The 18,756-nt window shown below is 43.1% G+C and overlaps 1 protein-coding gene across 1 annotated transcript; it reads left to right on the top strand.

The window, feature by feature from the left end:
* RSL1D1 (ribosomal L1 domain containing 1) lies at nt 1-8,916 on the top strand. The gene is made up of 9 exons (XM_081839958.1): nt 1-101; nt 2,660-2,802; nt 3,250-3,388; nt 3,918-4,066; nt 4,161-4,262; nt 5,501-5,594; nt 5,813-5,929; nt 6,381-6,608; nt 8,211-8,916. The coding sequence occupies exons 1-9, from the start codon at nt 63-65 to the stop codon at nt 8,385-8,387; spliced, it is 1,188 nt and encodes a 395-aa protein (XP_081696084.1). The 5' UTR covers nt 1-62; the 3' UTR covers nt 8,388-8,916.
* The last annotated feature ends 9,840 nt before the right edge of the window (nt 8,917-18,756 follow it).

An 18,756-nucleotide genomic window follows, 5' to 3' on the forward strand; every position in this document is an offset into this window, starting at 1 on the left:
GGCTGCGGGTGACGTCATTGCCGCTCGCCGAGGTGTGTTGGCGCACGAGGAGAAGCGGCAGCATGGATCCAGCTACGGAGTTTCCTGTGGATCAAGGGCAGGTGAGAAGAGGCGGCCGCCGCTTTGGCGGGGAGGGGGAAGGAATGCAGCACTTGGGGACTTCTCTCCGGCGTGGTGCCCGCTGGAGCGGAGGCAGCCGCTGGCCTTTCCGCGGCACCAACGGGCGCCTCTCGGTTCTGCGATTCGGAGTCTGGCGGGGTGGCGATCAACGGGTGCTGGAGTAGGACTGGGGGGAGCTGGCATCAAGATCTGACCGTGCCGGCTTTATGTATAAGCTAGACAAGCTATAGCTTAGGGCCCCACTCTCTTGGGGGCTCCCAAAAGAATTAAGGGGGGGCTGGATCTACATTTCCAAAATATAAGATAAAAAACTAATAAAATAAAACCCACATACAGAAACAGTGTTTTGTGTTGTGTAGGCGCCTGTGATGTAAGTAATGGGCCCCTTCTAGCCTGCTCTCTAATATATCACTGGTTTGCTCATTTCTGCATACAGTGGTACCTCGGGTTAAGTACTTAATTCGTTCCGGAGGTCCGTTCTTAACCTGAAACTGTTCTTAACCTGAAGCACCGCTTTAGCTAATGGGGCCGCCGCGCCGCTGGAGCACGATTTCTGTTCTCATCCTGAAGCAAAGTTCTATTTCTGGGTTAGCAGGGTCTGTAACCTGAAACGTATGTAACCTGAAGTGTATGTAACCCGAGGTACCACTGTATAGGGTACCTACATTTCGCATGGACTGGTTGCATGGCAACATATAAAGGGCCCCATTTCCTTCAGTAGCTTAGGGCCTTATTAAACCTAAATCTGGCCCTGGTGAAGTTCAGCAGGGCCAGGCCCTCTCAGCCTAGCCCTAAATTTGGGGGGGGGAGGGTTAAGGGGGGAAGAGGAGAGGAGAGAGAACAGCCGGAAGTGACTTCGAACCCCATAGGAGAGAAACCCGACTGCTAAGTAACTTTTAAACACATTGGAACTTGGAACTGTTTGCAAAGGACAGCCCCTGCAACCAGAAATATAGAGGGGTGGATCAAAACCCTTATGAGGACAGGTTGCAGCTCTGGGGCCTTTTTGGGTTAGAGAAAAGGTGAGTAAGAGGCAGCATAATAGAAGGTTATAAGACTATGCATGACATGGAGGAAGGTGTGAAGCGGTTTGCTGCTTGGATGCCAATGTGTTGGCCCAGATTAGGGGTTGGAAACCTGAGGGCCCTCCAGATCTTGCTCTTGCTGGACTCCAACTCCCGTCAGCACCAGGCAGCACAGATGATGGGAGTTGGAGTGTATCAACATCTGGAGGGCCGTGGGTTTCCCATCTCTACACTAGATGGAGGTGAAGGATTGAGCTCATTGTAAATTATGCTTAATGCCACTATGTATTTTTGTAGACAAAACACTTGCTCTTTAATAATGGGTTGGCTGGGGATTAGTTATCTGTATCGTTGGTTGGAATGCCTAGAGTGGTGCTTGGATGTGAGGTACTGTATTGCTAAAGATGCATTTTGGAAAGGTTGCTGTACCAGGAGGGGGAGTGTGGGTGTAGTTTCTGTATCAGAAATTTTGTTTAGTTACTAATCATGCTGTTTTGTGGGGTTCATCTGTGTTATAAGAATTCAAAGGTCTCAGATATAGAACAGTGTTCATAATTGCATACAGTAAACACACATAAAGGGTAAAGGGACCCCTGACCCTTAGGTCCAGTCATGACCGACTCTGGGGTTGCGGCGCTCATCTCACTTTATTGGCTGAGGGAGCCGGCGTACAGCTTCCGGGTCATGTGGCCAGCATGACTAAGCCGCTTCTGGCGAACCAGAGCAGCGCACGGAAACGCTGTCTACCTTCCCGCCGGAGCGGTACCTATTTATCTACTTGCACTTTGATGTGCTTTCAAACTGCTAGGTTGGCAGGAGAAACACACATATAAGTATATAAACCATGTGTCTAAAATAGTACAGGAGAGCAATTCTGAAGCCATTTTGACTCTCCCTAAAGTACCTCAAATATTTCTCTGCAGTAGGAGGATGGGGAAAACTTTCCAATTTTTCTTTTCACTTGCAAATCCTCCCTGCAAACCCAGTCTGGCAAGTATCTTGGAAAGTGAACAGATTATCAACAGGCGTATTTTTTTTAAAAAAGAGTCAGGAAAGAAGTATTTGCAGTCTGAAAGTAATGGCTGGGCTACCCAGACAAATGCAATCAGAAAGGCTTCATCAGGTACTTGCTGGAGACCACCTCCTTCTGTGATGTTTCTATGTTTTTGGGGTGGTTTTGAGCTAAGGGGTGGGCAATTTCAAAAGTTTTTATAGGGGCTTGCACACCCTTGTTTTGGGTCTGTCTCACCTTCTTGCAAGGGGGGAGGGGATGTGTTGCAACCAGGAAAAAAAGATCTGCCTTGCTTTCTACAGGATCCTTGCCTCCATCCATTCATCTCTGACCAATCATGGACTTAGGAGACTCAGTGCCTTGTGGAATTGGGCAGCAAAAGCCAACCCCACATTTTCTATAACATCTGCAATGCTTCATTTGAGGCTTCAGCTGAGGTTATTACCTGCTTTGAGATTTATTTATTTTTTAATGATACCTTCTTGTGGATTTGCTCTTTCAGATTAAAAAAGCAGCCCAGGCCCTCCTTGCATTCAGCGCCAGTAAGCAAAAAAAAGCAGAGAAGCTGCTGTTGAATGAGGACCAGCATGTATTTCTGATGGTCACAGTTTGGAAAATCCCTCCACGTGAACAAGTCATCAAAATGTAAGGCTCTGGGTTTTGCTGCTCTGCTGTAATGTCTTTGACCATGATGCCTTTTGCTTCAGTTGTATTCATGACTATTGTCAATCATACCCTCTGTTTCCAATGGCCAGGCTGTGAGTGACATCACTTATGTAGCCAAAATGACACTACCCACATTCAAGCAAGCTTTGACCTGGGAGACCAGGGTTCAAGTCCCCATTCAGCTATGAAAGTCACTTTGTGATCTTGGGCCAGCCACTGCCTCTCAGCCTTACCTACCTTTTCAATATAATTGAGAAAATAAAATAAAAACATAATTAGAATCATGTAAAAAAATATATCAGAACAGTAACATGCCTTCACAGCTTATCTGTGTTAACTGATTAAATAATCTATATTCCTTTTCTGAGATTGGACTCCATCTGGAAACTACTGTGCATTCTTAAAATCTTGTTCTCTTGCTTCTAGAACACTGCCTCATGATATTTTGCCGGCCACATCAGATGTTTGCCTCTTCACAAAAGATGAGCCAGGCTTAACAGCTGAGCAGACTGAGAACTTGTACAGGAAACTCTTGTCCCAACATGGGATCACAAGGATCAGCGAGGTACAGAGAGAACTCTGAGCTTCATCAGTTGGTTTAGCCTGACATACGAATGCAGCCTAATGTCAGTGATTTAAGTGATATATAAGTACCCTAAATCAGGTGTGGGGAATGTTTGGCCCTCCAGGTGTTGCTGAGCTAGAACTCCCATCAGTCCTAGCAGGCATGGTTACTAGAGTTGTTCTCCTGTCACATCTGACAGGCCAAAGGTTACCCACAACTGATTTAAAGTATTTATATACCATGCAGTAATCTGCCTCATATTGGTTTGCATCCATGTCATGTTATGCTTTATTGTACATTTCATTTTGAAAATGCTATTCACTGCTTTAGGTCTAAAATACATTAGAATCATCGTTATCTATGTCATTTTATGTTCCTTCAAATTCTGTTTTATTGTTTCAATATTCTGTTTTTCACTTGGAGCTCTTGGAGCCTAAAGTGCTATATAAATAAACTGTAATCATCATTTTTTTATCTTTTAATTAAATGCTGTAATGTAATCTAACCAACCTCACCCCTGTATCTGAAGGTCATCTCCTACAAAACACTGAAAAAAGAATATAAACCTTACGAAGCAAAGCGTCGCCTCCTGAGTCGATTTTCTCTCTTTTTGGCTGATGACCGGATTCGGCGGCTTCTGCCATCGCACATAGGGAAACACTTCTATAAGAGTAAAAAGTAAGCACCCTCACTTGTCCATGTTTCATTTCTACCAAATGCTACTAAGGATGCTGAAATCTTCCTGAAATCTTTCATTTTTCTATCATATAAGGGCTCCTGTGTCTGTGAATCTGAAAGCGAAGAACCTCTCTAAGGAAATAAACAAGCATCTCCAAGGCACTATTCTTCCAGTCACGAACAAGGGCTGTTGCTAGTAAGTATTAATTTTGATACTTAACTTTCATCAACCAGGCTATGAATTTATTTAGTGGCTGCGTTTATGTGTTGCTTCTCAAGGCATTTGAGACATTTTACAACATGATGCTAACCCAAAGAAATTCCAAAAGACAAAGGGGAATATTCAGCCAATTTTTACTCAACATACACTCTTTGAAATTAATGGGCCTGACTCAGTCCTGTTTGTTAATTTCAGTGGGTCTTCTCTGCGCAAAATTTAGATGAGTACCACCCAAGCTAATAAAGGAGGAGTCTTGTCTCAGGCTAGTCATGATATTTCTTCTTTAACTTAAAGGTGGTATATAAATTATTTTATTATTGGTAACCACAGTTGACTCTCAACTTGTGCATGTTTAACTTGCACAATCGCAGCCTTACGGGCTTGGCAATTGGCCATCTGAAATTGCACAGATTAAACGCACACAGGGTAGACAGCTTAATGGTTCTCTCAGTGTGGAAAGAGATTTCAGGCTTTCTTACCGGGCTCTGAGACTCCCAGATGCCAGTAAGTGAGGCCCGCTCAGCGCACCGACTTCAGAAAGGTAGGGGTGGTTGTGGGTGGGGGGCAGTTCCAGGGTTGTCTTGGCTATACGCGATTTCGACTGTACAATCTCCCAGTGAGTTGCAAGTTACCTGTGTTATCATTATCATTATGTGCTTTGTAGTTCTTCACCCTGGTTTTTAAGGAAGATGTCATGGACTGGCTTGGATGCAGAGGAGAGGTGGGAGACAGCAAGCTGGAGAATCCTCAGGGAGAGAAGGCTCAGAGCCAGGGAACTGGTGGTGGGATGATGATGAGTGGTCAGAGGGAGCAGACTGGGAGGAGGAGAAGGAGGTGTCAGAAGCTGAAGAGGCAACAGGGTTTAGTGAGCAGGAAGAGACTGTGGCAGAGAGCAGTCCAGAACCAGAAGCACCATGGTGGAACCTGTAGGTTCAAGGGCAGCATTCCTCTGAGGAATGCTGGGAAATACAGACAGGAGAGGGCTGTTGTGTTCGTGCCCTGCTTCTCAGTTTCCCAGAGGCCACTGTAAGACACGGGATACTAGACTAGGTGGGCCTTAAGTCTGATCCTCCAGGGCAGGTGGTGGGGAGCCACCTGCCCCCCTGGCCTGGTGCATTTGGTCTGCACCACCCTGTTTTAGAGGGAAAGAACAGACAGCTGAAGGACTGCCATTCAGCAGGGTATTGACTCCAGATGTTGCTCTCTCTCTTCAGTTCTATACGTGTTGGTCACAGTGGCATGGAGGCCTCGGAGATCTCTGAAAATGTCGTTGCTGCCGTGAAAGTGTTAGCCACGAAAGCCCCCCAGGTAATGATGCTCAGTCAGGTGAGGGGTTAAGGCATCTCCTCTGCCCACTCATCCAGAAGTAAATCCCATTAATCTTGGTGGAACTTATTTCCAAGTAAATATGCATGGAATTGGGCTGTCCATCTTTTTATTAAAGCGGTTTGCTTTTTGTCTGCCCTCTTTCATTAACCTCCTTTTCTTTCTTTCTTTCTTTTAAATAAAAACAACAATTGCTGCAGATCTGGAAAAGTGTTAAGATCCTTCATCTCAAGATGAGCAAATCTGTTGCTCTTCCGATCTTTACCTGTAGTAATCCCAGAAATCCTCAGAAACAGCCAGATGCCGAAGTTGAACAGGTAGGAGACTGACTCATGCATACCTACTGGGTGCTTTCAGCAAGGGTGGTCCTCCTGACTGGTTATATAACTACAGCTATTTAGTATTTTGTAACTTCTGCATGTCTGAAGAGGCCTGCTTACACAAAAATGTTTTAAGTAGGCACAGGAAAGAGAGCAGTGAAGGTCAATAGACAGGGAGTTCCAAAATGTAGGTGTTGCCACGCTGGAATATGGATTTACGACTGCAGAATGAGTATTATGGGTTCCACAGATCAAAGCAGTCGAATAGGCACATTTGGGAATTGTAATTCTACTATTCGGAGGGTGCTGGGTTGGCTGTATGTGGAACTAGGGGGAAGATCCAAAAACGTTCTGGGAAATGTGCATTGGTACATGGTGTGTACCCATTTATCTGTATTGGTGTGGTCTTTTGATGAAGGTGCTCAGGAAATTAATAAATACCTTCCAGGAAAACCAAGCAAAGAAGAAGAAAAAGAAAGGGAAAAAGACAGCTGGAAAGAAGAACTTGGCTAAAGCCGGGGCGACAGGAGAAATCAGCCCGGTTCCTGCCATTGCTGGGGAAAAGAAGGCAGCGGCAGCTGCAGTCTCTGCCGTTGTCAAAGCGGAAGAAGATGAGGATGGAGACATTCCACAGCTGGTTCCAATTGAAGCATCTCCCGGTGTGAAAAATGAGAAGGTAAACCAATCTTGTTCTGGCTGAGTTGCAATTGGAGCTTCAACTTGACAGAAGATTCTGTTCCAGATACCTTGCAGGGCTGTCCACACGGTATACTGAACACAGGCACAAGCTGTTGGGTGTGTTTGTGTGAATTATTGGTATGTACAGGGACACGGGTTGTACTCTCATGGAATGGAATGCGAGGGTATCTGTGTGGTCATTTTGCCACCCTCAGTAGCAGGGGGAACAGTAGGCCGGGAAAGGGGTTTCTTCATGACAGCCTCTAAATTGTGGAACTCCATCCCCTCAAAGGTGAATTTGGTTGTCTTCACACTACAGTTTTTTTCCATATGCGGAAGAGACACCTTCTTTTGTTAATTCACTGTTTCGTTTCATCAGGAACCAGTTTACTTGTTTTTACCATTTTGATGGTTTTATCCATTTCTAGATAAAACTTCTGTAACCCCCCCAGGATCTTACAGCGGAGGGTGGGTTATAAATCTTGTAAAATAAATGAAATATAATTCGTAACTTACTTAAGAAAATAGGCAAATGCATTTTAATAAGAGTGCACTAGACGAAAAAGCATTTACACTGCTTCGTGAAAGGTGATCAATGTATCTGCAAACGATAGAAAATGTCGAAAGGGAAAGCGACAAACTGGCAGGGGATCTTTTGCTTGAAATTTGGAAGAAAGGAAGCAGAGAATTTTTTTGCTAGATAGGTGAAAAAAATCCAATAATGATGTTCAGGTGCAGTTTGTGCCAGATAGGAATAATAATTATTAATTACTTTACTTTGTACTTCACTCTTCTGACTGGTTTGCCCCAGCTACTCTGGGTGGATTCCAGCACATGCGAAAATATAATAAGACATTAAACACTAAAAACTTCCTGATTTAGGGCTGCCTTCAGATGTCTTCTAAAGCAGGGGTCAGCAAACTTTCAGCAGGGGGCCGGACCACTGTCCCTCAGACCTTGTGGGGGGCCGGACTATATTTTGGAAGGAAAAAAAATGAACAAATTTCTATGCCCCACAATTAACCCAGAGATGCATTTTAAATAAAAGGGCACATTCTACTCATGTAAAAATGCACTGATTCCCGGACTGTCCATGGGCCGGATTTAGAAGGCGATTGAGCCGGATCCGGCCCCCGGGCCTTGGTTTGCCTACCCATGTTCTAAAGGTTGTATCTCCTTGATTTCTGATGATAGGGCATTCCACACAGTGGGTGCCACTACCAAGAAGCCCCTATGTGGTTCTCTGTAACCTCGCTTCTCACAGTGAGGGAGCTGCCAGAAGGCCCTCAGTCTTGGATCTCAGGGTTTGGGCTGAACAACGGGGGTGGAGACGCTGCTTCAGGTATACAGCGCCAAGGCCGTTTAGGGATTAAAAGTAAGAGCCAACCCTAGCTTTTATTCTCAGTGACATTTGGTAGTGAGTGGGGAGGAAAAAAAATCTTTCTATTTCCAACACGTATCATGGTGAACAAAAACAAGTGAGTTCATACATCAAACTACCATGTGTTCCGAATTCCGCTCATCATCATTTTTTAAAAGGAAAAAGTCTGTTGTCTCCTGATGGGTGCCTTTATTCTCTTGCTTTCCCTCTTCAATATAGGTTCTAGAGCCTAGTCCTGCCATAGGAAAAGAAATCAAAGCAGGCAAAAAAGCTGCAGCAACTCTAACTCTCCTTGGCAAGAGGAAGACATCCCTGTCTCCAGGAACGCAACTGAAAACACCTGGAGTTGGGTCAAAATTGCTCGGACGAGACAAGAAACCCAAGACCCGAAGCTAAAATGTCTTGGAGGAGGGGCAGACAAAGACCCCAAAGAAGACAGAAGCAAAGTCTTCTGCGACCCCTAAACCAGGGAAATTGGTCACGTCTGCCAAGAAAGCTCCTTAAACTTGGGGAAATGAAGGTGCCGCAGTCAACATGACCAGCGTTGCAGCACATTGCCAACTTGCTTTCCTAAACATTGGGTTGTAGCAACCAGAGTTGTCCTGTTAGCACAAGGGCTTGTCCGCTCGCTCTTCTGTCCTCCCGTGTGCCCCACCCCACCTCTTTCCAAACCCTCTGGAGCAGATGTGGGGAGCGCAAGGAGAGAGGGGAGATGTTCTCTGTCCCAACTGGATGTCCTTGCACCAATAGGATGACTTTGTTGAGCACAACTTGTAAAAGTCAGTGGAGTTCATCAGAAATGTCACCTTGAGAATAGGGTGGTTATAGAGAGCCAGCATTTTTCTTAGCAATCTGTAATTTTGTTTCTAACCGCTAATACAGACCTGTGTTATTCAGATCTATATAAAGTCAGACTTTCCTTTTACGACATGTGCATTGCATCTTTCTTTGCCTGTACTTCATTTATCTATTTTATATTATACAATTTAATATGACTTACAATTATAGCACAAAAGTTAAATAATGAACCTATTTCCTAACCTTAGTCTCTTGGGTAACAAGGATTTTTTATTTTTATTTATTTTTACAAAACACCTCCTAATACTCCAAATAGATTATTTATTAAGATACTTCTCGCCAGGTGACAATATTTTATTTTATTTTTTAAAAAGTTCATTAAGCCCATGACATCAACAGAATTGAGTTGCTAGTAACCCCAATATCAATTCCAGATTGCTATTAGTAATTGCATCTTCTAGACTGCATGCTATTTTCAAAATCCACAGTTGGGCATGACTTTGATCAGGACCAACCAAAATGTCAGAAAATAGCAAATAAGCTTTCCAGTTCTCTGGAATTCTCCATCTTTCTGGATGTTACAAAGAGCAGGGGCTGATGTTTTGTTTCTTTGTTTTGGACAGGGTGCAGGTAGGGGTGGAACAGAAGGGGGGAAAAGTACAAAAATGATTCTACATTTAAATTTGTGTTTCAATACGGAGATGTTGATTTTTGTACTTTTTTACTTTCTTCTGACCTCTGTGTACTTCGTTTAACATCTAGACTGGTGGCCAGACTGGTCTTCGGAGATCAGCTGGTGAGTTGATGGACTTGTGGATCTGAAAGAAAAGCGCAACAAGCATGGTAGCCCCAACAATCTTGATCGGTGGGCCTGCTATATGGAAGCTGTAGTTCAACAATAATATGAGGAAATTCAGTCTTGGGCTCCAAAAGGTGTCGCAGCTTTAGTAAGATAGAATATGTGCATCAGGGGTGGAGAAGATTTTTCAGCCAAAGGACCACATTCCCTTCTGGGCAATTTTCTGGGAGAGACATTCCAGCGATGGGCAAATCTGAACTGAGCAACAAATACAAAGTTTGCTTTTCTGCAGGAGGCTATTTTCTATACACTCACACACCCCACTCTGTCCTTCATTAAGGCAAACAGGAGGTATGAATAGTTCACACATTGCAGCCAAGCATAAATGCAAGGGGGGCATTGAAGCAGGGCCAGTGAGGGGCGTGGCCTGGGGAGAACCCAGATGGCCCTACAGAGGCTTGAAGGGCTGCGGTTCCCATCCACCCAACATATACAGTGGTACCTCGGGTTAAGTACTTAATTTGTTCCGAGGTCTGTTCTTAACCTGAAACTGTTCTTAACCTGAAACGCCACTTTAGCTAATGGGGCCTTCTGCTGCCGCCGCGCCGCCACTGCACAATTTCTGTTCTCATCCTGAAGCAAAGTTCTTAACCGGAAGCACTATTTCTGGGTTAGCGGAGTCTGTAACCTGAAGCATATGTAACCCGAGGTACCACTGTATAGTGAGAGTTCGCATCCAGTGAAATTGGGGCTGCCACATGATTAAAGAAAGCAAAGTTGGTCTAATAGATTTTGATTAAATTTGTAAATGAATAAAACCAAATACTTAATAATTTAATAGCACATTTCCTATGTTTTCAAATGATACAGGCATATGTTGCTGCAAGAATAACAAAAGAGGCATTTGCTCTGCAAGAGGGAATTTTTTTTTTTCTAAGATTGCAATTGCCACATCTCCAGTTTTGTAAGTGCAGGTACTGAAAGCCCCAGAATAGAGAGCCAATGGTGGCTAGAGTGTGAGACTAAGACTGAGGATGCTCAGATGCCCTCAGCCCTGAACCTCACAGAGTGAAGTTAGGAATCTCTCTCAGCTTTATACATCTTACAGGCTGGTGGTTTTATTTAAGGATAAAGTACTGGCTTCACTATGACAAAAATCTTGTAAATCTAAATGCTTAGTTGCGCCTGGACTTGAAATTGTGCTATTAGTGGCTTTTAGTTAGGGAGGTCAGTTAATATGGACTATGTCAAATGCTGTTTATAGAAATTCTGAGTTTTACGTCAGTAGTCCTAATATTTATGCAATAAAGCATTTACATCTCTATCAAAAGGTTTTGAAGCTGAGCAAATGGTTTTGTATTGTACATATAGATCAAAGATAACCTTCTAAAAATTGTTTGAAATTGCACACGTTATCTCTTTATCTTGAGAGGTATTTAGCAAGGTTTTTTGCAAAAACACTCAGATTAGTGCTTAATAGCTGTACTGTATGTTGGCCAGATCCAATGCACTTTACAAAGTCAAGGTCAGATGTAAACACTCTATTTCAGAGTCAGCAAATACAATCTTGCAATTTCTACATCATAACATTTTTAATAAACTTTCTTACTCCATTGTCTGTGTATGTTGGCTAATTTGGCTTCCATCCCTTCAAGCTATTTTCAATTACTAATTTTTCAAGGCGCGTGGCAAGTAAATTAAACTCATGTCTAGTCTAAGTGCAAAACATTTATCATCTATTAGAATCTCTTAAAATAGAATTCAACGGAGTTATTGTAAGAAGCAACTTACTAACTTTTAAGACTTGCTTCCACCCTTCTTGTTAAGTTTGATTCTGTTCATTATGGTTGGAATAGGAAAAAATGGGTTCTATCCAATGCTAGTCCTACTCGGAGTAGTTCCATTGAAACTAATGAACATGAATAGCACTAAAGGTAAAGGTAAAGGTACCCCTGCCCGTACGGGCCAGTCTTGACAGACTCGGGTTGTGCGCCCATCTCACTTAAGAGGCCAGGGGCCAGCGCTGTCCGAAGACACTTCCGGGTCACGTGGCCAGCGTGACATCGCTGCTCTGGCGAGCCAGAGCCGCACACGGAAACGCCGTTTACCTTCCCGCTGGTAAGCGGTCCCTATTTATCTACTTGCACCCGGAGGTGCTTTCGAACTGCTAGGTTGGCAGGCGCTGGGACCAAGCAGCGGGAGCGCACCCCGCCGCAGGGATTCGAACCGCCGACCTTTCGATCGGCAAGTCCTAGGCGCTGAGGCTTTAACCCACAGCGCCACCTGCGTCCCTTGAATAGCACTAGCCAGTGGATATTACCCAATAATTTCCTGTGGCACAAGTGGTGTTATTTTGTTTAGCGAAGTGAAGGTGGTTGTGATGTCACCATTTACTGATGTCATGAGCATCATTTTGCATACGTTTAAGTTGTTGTCAGAGGCTGTGTGCACACACCATATATCTGAAGCAGAATTTCCCAAGAATCCTGGGAACTTGTTTGTTAGGGATGCTGGGAACTGCTTTGTGAGGGTTAAACTACAATTCCCATGATTCTTTGGGGGAAGCCATGTGCTTTAAAAAGATGGCACATACATAGCCACAAACTGGTTTATTCATTCCCTTGCTAATTAGGTTTACCTTTACATTACTTCCACCCATGTCTGGATATATCTGACAACTGAGGTTGATACTCTATGCATCTGACCAAGTGGGCTCTATCTGGTCCATGAAGCTTACGCCATAACGTTGCACTTTTAAAATACCACAAGACTCTTGGTTTTGTTGCCACTTGCTTAATTAACCCTCTGTAAATAAGCCCCAAGAAAACGTGGCACATGAACATTAAGGCAACATGCCATTCACATGTTTCACATTTGCGATCACTCAGGTTTATTTTAAATGGCTGATAATCTATTTTACAGCAATCATGCTTGTTTGCTTCCTAGTATATCTTTAACCAAGCTAACGGGATGGCTATGAAGGCAAAGTGCAGCCAGTGTACAGCACCTTGGTTGTGAGATTGCACTGGCTGCCAATCTGCTACCAGGCAAAGTTCAAGGTTCTGGTGCTAACATATGAGGAGGACCAGGTTACTTAAGAAACCCGTTTATCCCTTATGTATCCCACTGAGTTCTGCAGGAGAGTTTATCCAAGTCCAAAGATCTTAGAAGCCTACTCCACAGTAACTTAGAGAAGTGGTGGACTTGGGGCTTTCGAATTTCATCAGTGCCCTGTGCAACACCAAAATTCGGTTCCCCCACCTCACCTTCTGTTCTAAGTCCTTGTTGTAGCTCCCCCTGTGGCACCCTGTGGGTGAAGAAGAAGAAGAAGAAGAGTTTGGATTTGATATCCCGCTTTATCACTACCCGAAGGAGTCTCAAAGCGGCTAACAATCTCCTTTCTCTTCCTCCCCCACAACAAACACTCTGTGAGGTGAGTGGGGCTGAGAGACTTCAGAGAAGTGTGACTGGCCCAAGGTCACCCAGCAGCTGCATGTGGAGGAGCGGAGACGCGAACCCGGTTCCCCAGATTACTGAACTGGTCACGCTCCTCTAAATCTCCCTTTGCTTAGTGCAGGGCTTTCATCGTGGCTGCCCCCATTATGTTAAATAGCATTCCTGTCGAGATACAGGAGGAGCCCACTGTCAACACTTTTTGGAAACAACGGAAGACATTTTTGATCTTCCCAGCCAGATCAATGGATTTCTGCCATGGGTGTCTTATTTTGGGTGGTTGTGTTTTGGTTTTGTTTTCAAATATATCTGCTGATTTCTGTGTTGCTTTTAACTGAGTTCTTTTATTGTACATCACCTTGAGATTTGTGTGAGGAAGGCAATCAATAAACTAATAAAATAACTATCACCCTCTTGGCATTATAAATCAGCAGGCTGTAAATGACTGAACTGGAGCATGTAACCTTCTGCAATAGTAAGGAGCAGGCCTCTTGCAATGAGCTAGATTTGGGGGTGCCCTCAAATGCGTACCTCTTTTTGACTGTAACATGTTTCAAAGGAATGATACTCCATACTGTATTGTCCCAATTCCTCTCTTCTATAATCTGTTGCATCTCAGATTACAGAAATGTGCTGTGTGCAAAATGTTTTGTTTAATTGTCCAATCCTGTGAGTTCCACAAGAATAGCAAAACTCACCCATGTCAAATACATCTGTGCTAAAAGCAAAGACTGGTTTGCTTTCACCCCCTGCACATGCCAACTTCCCTAAAGGCTAAACTGTTATACCTATGAGAGGGCATGCAAGTGGACATAAACTGAATTTTCAGTGCAACTTTTTTTTATGGAAGAACATCTCTGAAGAAATTATAGTCGGCATGTTTTAGCAGCCATACTCTTAGGTGCTCTTTATATTGGGCTGCAATCCTAAACACGCTTCTGGAGAGTAAATCCCATTAAACTCTGGGATTTTCTTCTGAGTAAGTATTCTTAGGGTTGCATGGTTAAAGTCATTTTGTGAACAATCTTGCTTTCAATTAATTTTTTGTGATGTCTGCTTAGGTTTTAAAATTTAAAAATCTGCCTCTGGATTTTTGCTCTTTGTCAAAGTGGTCACATCCACACCATATATTTAAAGCACTTTTAAGGCACATAGCTCCCTGTAAAGAATTCCAGGAACTTTAGTTCTCTAAGGGTGCTGGGAATTTTAGGAAGAGGCAACAATTTCCAAGATTCTTTGTGGTGGGAGCAATGGCTTGTATTATAAATGTGCTTGAAATGTATGGTGTGTATGTGACCAGTGTGTGTTTTTTATTTCCTTCAATGTAGATTTAACCACAACTTTAACAAAACTGAAATTTAAAAATAATTCTAGAAGCATTACATAAAATGGGTATGAAACCCCCCCCCCTTTTAGTGTGTACCAATAAACTTTTCTTTGTGAGTTAACAAGGCACCCTAAAGGAATAAATGTTTTCATTTTCATGTAAAAACCTGCCTGCAGACCTTGAAGTAACTGCTCAAAATGGCATGTAGCCTAACCCCAGCTGTTTACTTGGAGGCAAGTCCCACTGATTTCAATAGGACTTACCTGTAAACATCCGTACAATTGTGGCATCAGAAAGCAGCAAGATTATGGTTAGCACAATTAAGAAACTAAGCTACAGTACTTTTTTAAAAAAAAGTTATGTGAAAATTTTGCCGTGGAGATGCATATGCAAAGAACTCACATAAAAGGTTCCCATGCAAAGCAGCCTGGATTGACATTAGAACGCAGAGTCTTTTCAAAAGAACAAAGGAAGCTGCTTTGTACCAAGTCAGGCAATTGGTTCACCTGGTATTGTCTACACTGACTGGCAGCAGTTCTCCAGGGTATTTAGAAAGGGAGCCTTTCCCCAGCCTTACGTGGAGATTCTGGGGATTGAACCTGGCACCTTTTGCATGCAAAGCAGATGCTCTACCACTGAGCTATGCACTTTTCATTATGCAGAAAGTCCAGGCACAACAGTGTGGATGAGTTGGTGCTGCAGCTGCAGCTGATGATACCTTTTGCACTGAGTACACAGGATTAGGCTGTCAGACATTATTTCTTCCAGCCCCAAATAAACGGTTGCATCTCTCTGCCAGCTTTTCTGCCTGTTTACATTATTTTATTGAAATAGTACCTCAAATGTTTTCCTTGGATAATCTTGCCTGAAGAAGTGTTTTGCAAACTGTGAAGAGTTCAGCTTTTAAAACAAATTTAGGCTGCCACCTCCTATGCACATGGTTATAAGGAAGAGCAAACAGTGGCACGTGCTTCCACATAAACATGTATAGAATTACCGGGGATGGGGAAACAGTGGCTCTCCAGCTGTGGACTCCCCAGCCTGAAGAGCCAATGGTCAAAGACGATGGGATCTGTAGTCCAACAATAGCTGTAGTAGTAAAGGTTTCATATCCTTGGATTATACTATAAGGCAAAATTCTGCCCTCCTGTTGCAATAGCCCCCCCAAATCTTGTTGGTCACCAACTCCCATCAAGCTGCAGGCAGTGGGATCATTATGGGAGCTGAATTCCAACAACAGCTTTTCTAACACTCATCCACAGAGACTTCGTGCCCTAATTTAAAATGATGGACCCTTGGTTTGATCTATTGTTTATTTAAAGGTTCAGAACATTAATATGCTCTTACGCACTCTTTTTAAAATAATTTGTTGCTTCAGCTTTCTTCATTGTATAATGTGAACTACAGGCAATACTGCCATGTTTTAGTTTCACATTGCCAGGCTATCAACCATAAGCTATTGTAGAGTTTCCTATCGTGAACTTTGTCCTTACTAATGGAAGAACTCTTATCTCAGCTGATAGCAGGGAACTGGCCTATGGTGTTTGTTTTGCTTTAGATCTTATTTTCTTCCTTGCATGAACCATTAAAAACAACTCTTTGAGATGACACACACACCCCTCTATATTTTCTGACTTTAGCACTGCACCCATTATTAGCAGTCGGAAGAAATTGTGGAAGGTTTAGCAAAAACAGCACAGACGCCGAGGTCCTGAGTGCTCTGCAGTGTTTCCACTTGTGTATTTACACACCTGTCCCTAGGTATTAGATAGCATTATGATGTGTTCTAGTTTCTCCATGTGCACAGAACATTTGTCTCTAAAGCAAGCATGCAACTGCTGTTTTTCTCACTAGAATTAATAAACTCTTTCTGTAATCTGATCAATATATCTAACTGATTAGATTAAAGGAGGCATTTATTAACTTTAGAGGGAGGGAGGGACGGAGGGGGGAAACCACTTGAATGCTTGCTTCACGATTCAATAACATAAACTCCAAACTCAATATGGTTTATTACAAATACACATCTCAAGTGCCTGTTGCCAATTAGTGATTCGGGTTACTCATGTGCCTGTTGCCAATTAGTGATTAGGGGGTGGGGGTGGGTTGGTCCTGATTCCTCACTTTCTTGCCTTAGCACACTAAATGAATGCTATTTTAGGGGATTGTTACTTGAGCCAATAAATTATGGCTCCCCATTTTCATGAGTGAGATATTCCAGGGCTACTGCAGTGGGTTTTGGTTTCCTTTAGATGAGAGTGTGTAGTGGACAATTAAAGCATATTGGTAATATTTGTTTCATTTACCAGTATGTCTCATTCTGAGCTCCCACTTGTCATAACTACGTTTTGGTGGATTCCATGTGGTGTTTGGTGCACATGGTGCTTAATCCAGGGAGACCAACAGTATGTGATGGTACAGCCAATGACAGTTAGAGCTACCCCATAACTGGTTGTAAGAAAGGGAGGCAGGAGGGGGCTGGCTAAAGTGCAGACTGAGGTCGGTGGCGCAGCATCCTGCTTGAACCAGCCACTACTGTGGGATATAAATTCTGAACTGAAAACTTATCCTGGTCCCCATGCCAGTGTCTGCAAAAGGAAAGCACGTGAAACTGAACATGAACTCTTCCCTTGTGCAGAGGTGGCAGGGCATGTGAGTTCAGGGCTGGGGCTAGCTTCCGTGCATGCTGCTCAGGTGGGTGGACCTAACTTCTGAATAACCGTCGTCTTTTCAAAATTAGTCTTCATTAAGTATTTTCTTGTGGTCCAAAAAATAATAATAATCTAATAAACAAGGAAAAGTACCTATAGTGTCTCCATATTCAATTCACAGAGTCTTTTTCACAATTCATTTGCTTTCGGTATGGGACCCTGATGTCCTAGACCATGGGTAGGCAAACTAAGGCCCGGGGGCTGGATCCGGCCCAATCGCCTTCTAAATCTGGTCTGTGGACAGTCTGGGAATCAGCGTGTTTTTACATGAGTAGAATGTGTCCTTTTATTTAAAATGCATCTCTGGGTTATTTGTGGGGCATAGGAATTCGTTCCCCCCCCCCCAAAAAAATATAGTCCGGTCCCCTACAAGGTCTGAGGGACAGTGGACCAGCCCCCTGCTTTTAAAATTTGCTGACCCCCTATCTTAGACACCATGTGGTTGGAGGGGGGGGAAGGAGAGAGGGAGGGGGAAGAGAGAGAGTGGGAATAACGATCTTACATTCTACTGAATAGTCTTTTTGATATTCTTACTGGCTAGACTAAATGACTTAAGCATGTCCTACTTTCTAGGTCCTCTGCTCTTTGGAGTACATCTTGTGGCATGTCTGTGATAAAGCCAATCCCCACCCATGAGGGGCTACCATCTCTTGTTGATGCTTCAAACTTCCCTTCAGGAACAAGGAACGAGGCCGTTCTAATCGGGGAACAAAGCAACTGGGTATACTACAATAAGCCTCTTACATTGATTGCCATTGGACTCCTTGTCTTTCTTAGTGGGATTGGCCTTTCTGCCTTGCACTTGGTCCACACTGTAGATGTGCCATCTGCCCTGGGGCCTGTTTGTCTTTCCATTGGACTCATGTTCTTCGTTACAGGAATGGTGTGGCTACCCATTATTAAGCACGCCCTGAGATATGATGGACTTTTAACAGGAAGCCCTACAGACTTCAGCGCTTAAGATCCATCCTTTTTAAAGTGATATCCTTTTTTTATTTTTAAGCTTTTTTAATTGCTTTATTGAACTTAAAAAAACATAACACAAATCATAGTTATCCATAATAAAAAAATAAACAACAAAAAAATTATCAATATCTGTTACACGTTATCACAATCTTCTTTTGGTTCCAGTGACTTCCCGCCAATTCCATATAACTTTAACTATGTATTTATCCAGTGCACTATTCATCTCTGTTTATAATAATTACTTTTCAAAGATAATGTACTTTCTTTAACTTATTCAGTGAATTACAGAAGCTATTCAAAGGCTGCCATAGACTTCATATTATTACAATCCTTAATGTAATTTTTAAATAAACCCCATTTATTAAAAAAATACTTAAAGTGATATCCTGCTTGCAAAGATAGTTTTCCCACTATCTTTGGTTTAACAGATATTTGTCCCAAAGGATTTTGCTTTTTCCTATAAATATTGTGGTCTTCTCCTTTGCATAAAGGAACATGCTCACCACTTTCCGTTGTTTGTAAATAAAAGTAGTGCAGTTGTGCACAGAATTTTTCTAATGGGCCAACATGACTACCCGTAATTTTTTGCCTCTTGATAAATTTTGCAACTCTAGCAGATATAAACCACCAGAGGTTTTTACAGCAGGAACGGTCCTCCTCCAAGGAGGAACCAAACAAGGCCTGGAGAGAGCTTTTTATATTTCTCCTCCT

This window comes from Podarcis erhardii, assembly GCF_964252035.2.
Source record: "Podarcis erhardii genome assembly, chromosome: 14".
Lineage (NCBI taxonomy): Eukaryota > Metazoa > Chordata > Lepidosauria > Squamata > Lacertidae > Podarcis > Podarcis erhardii.

Excerpts from the sequence above, each read along its gene's own strand:
- RSL1D1 (XM_081839958.1), top strand. The coding sequence starts at position 63 with ATGGATCCAGCTACGGAGTTTCCTGTGGATCAAGGGCAG. Across the intron at positions 4,067-4,160 it reads CACTTCTATAAGAGTAAAAA|GGCTCCTGTGTCTGTGAATC; the intron begins GTAAGCACCCTC and ends CTATCATATAAG. Across the intron at positions 5,930-6,380 it reads CAGATGCCGAAGTTGAACAG|GAAAACCAAGCAAAGAAGAA; the intron begins GTAGGAGACTGA and ends AATACCTTCCAG.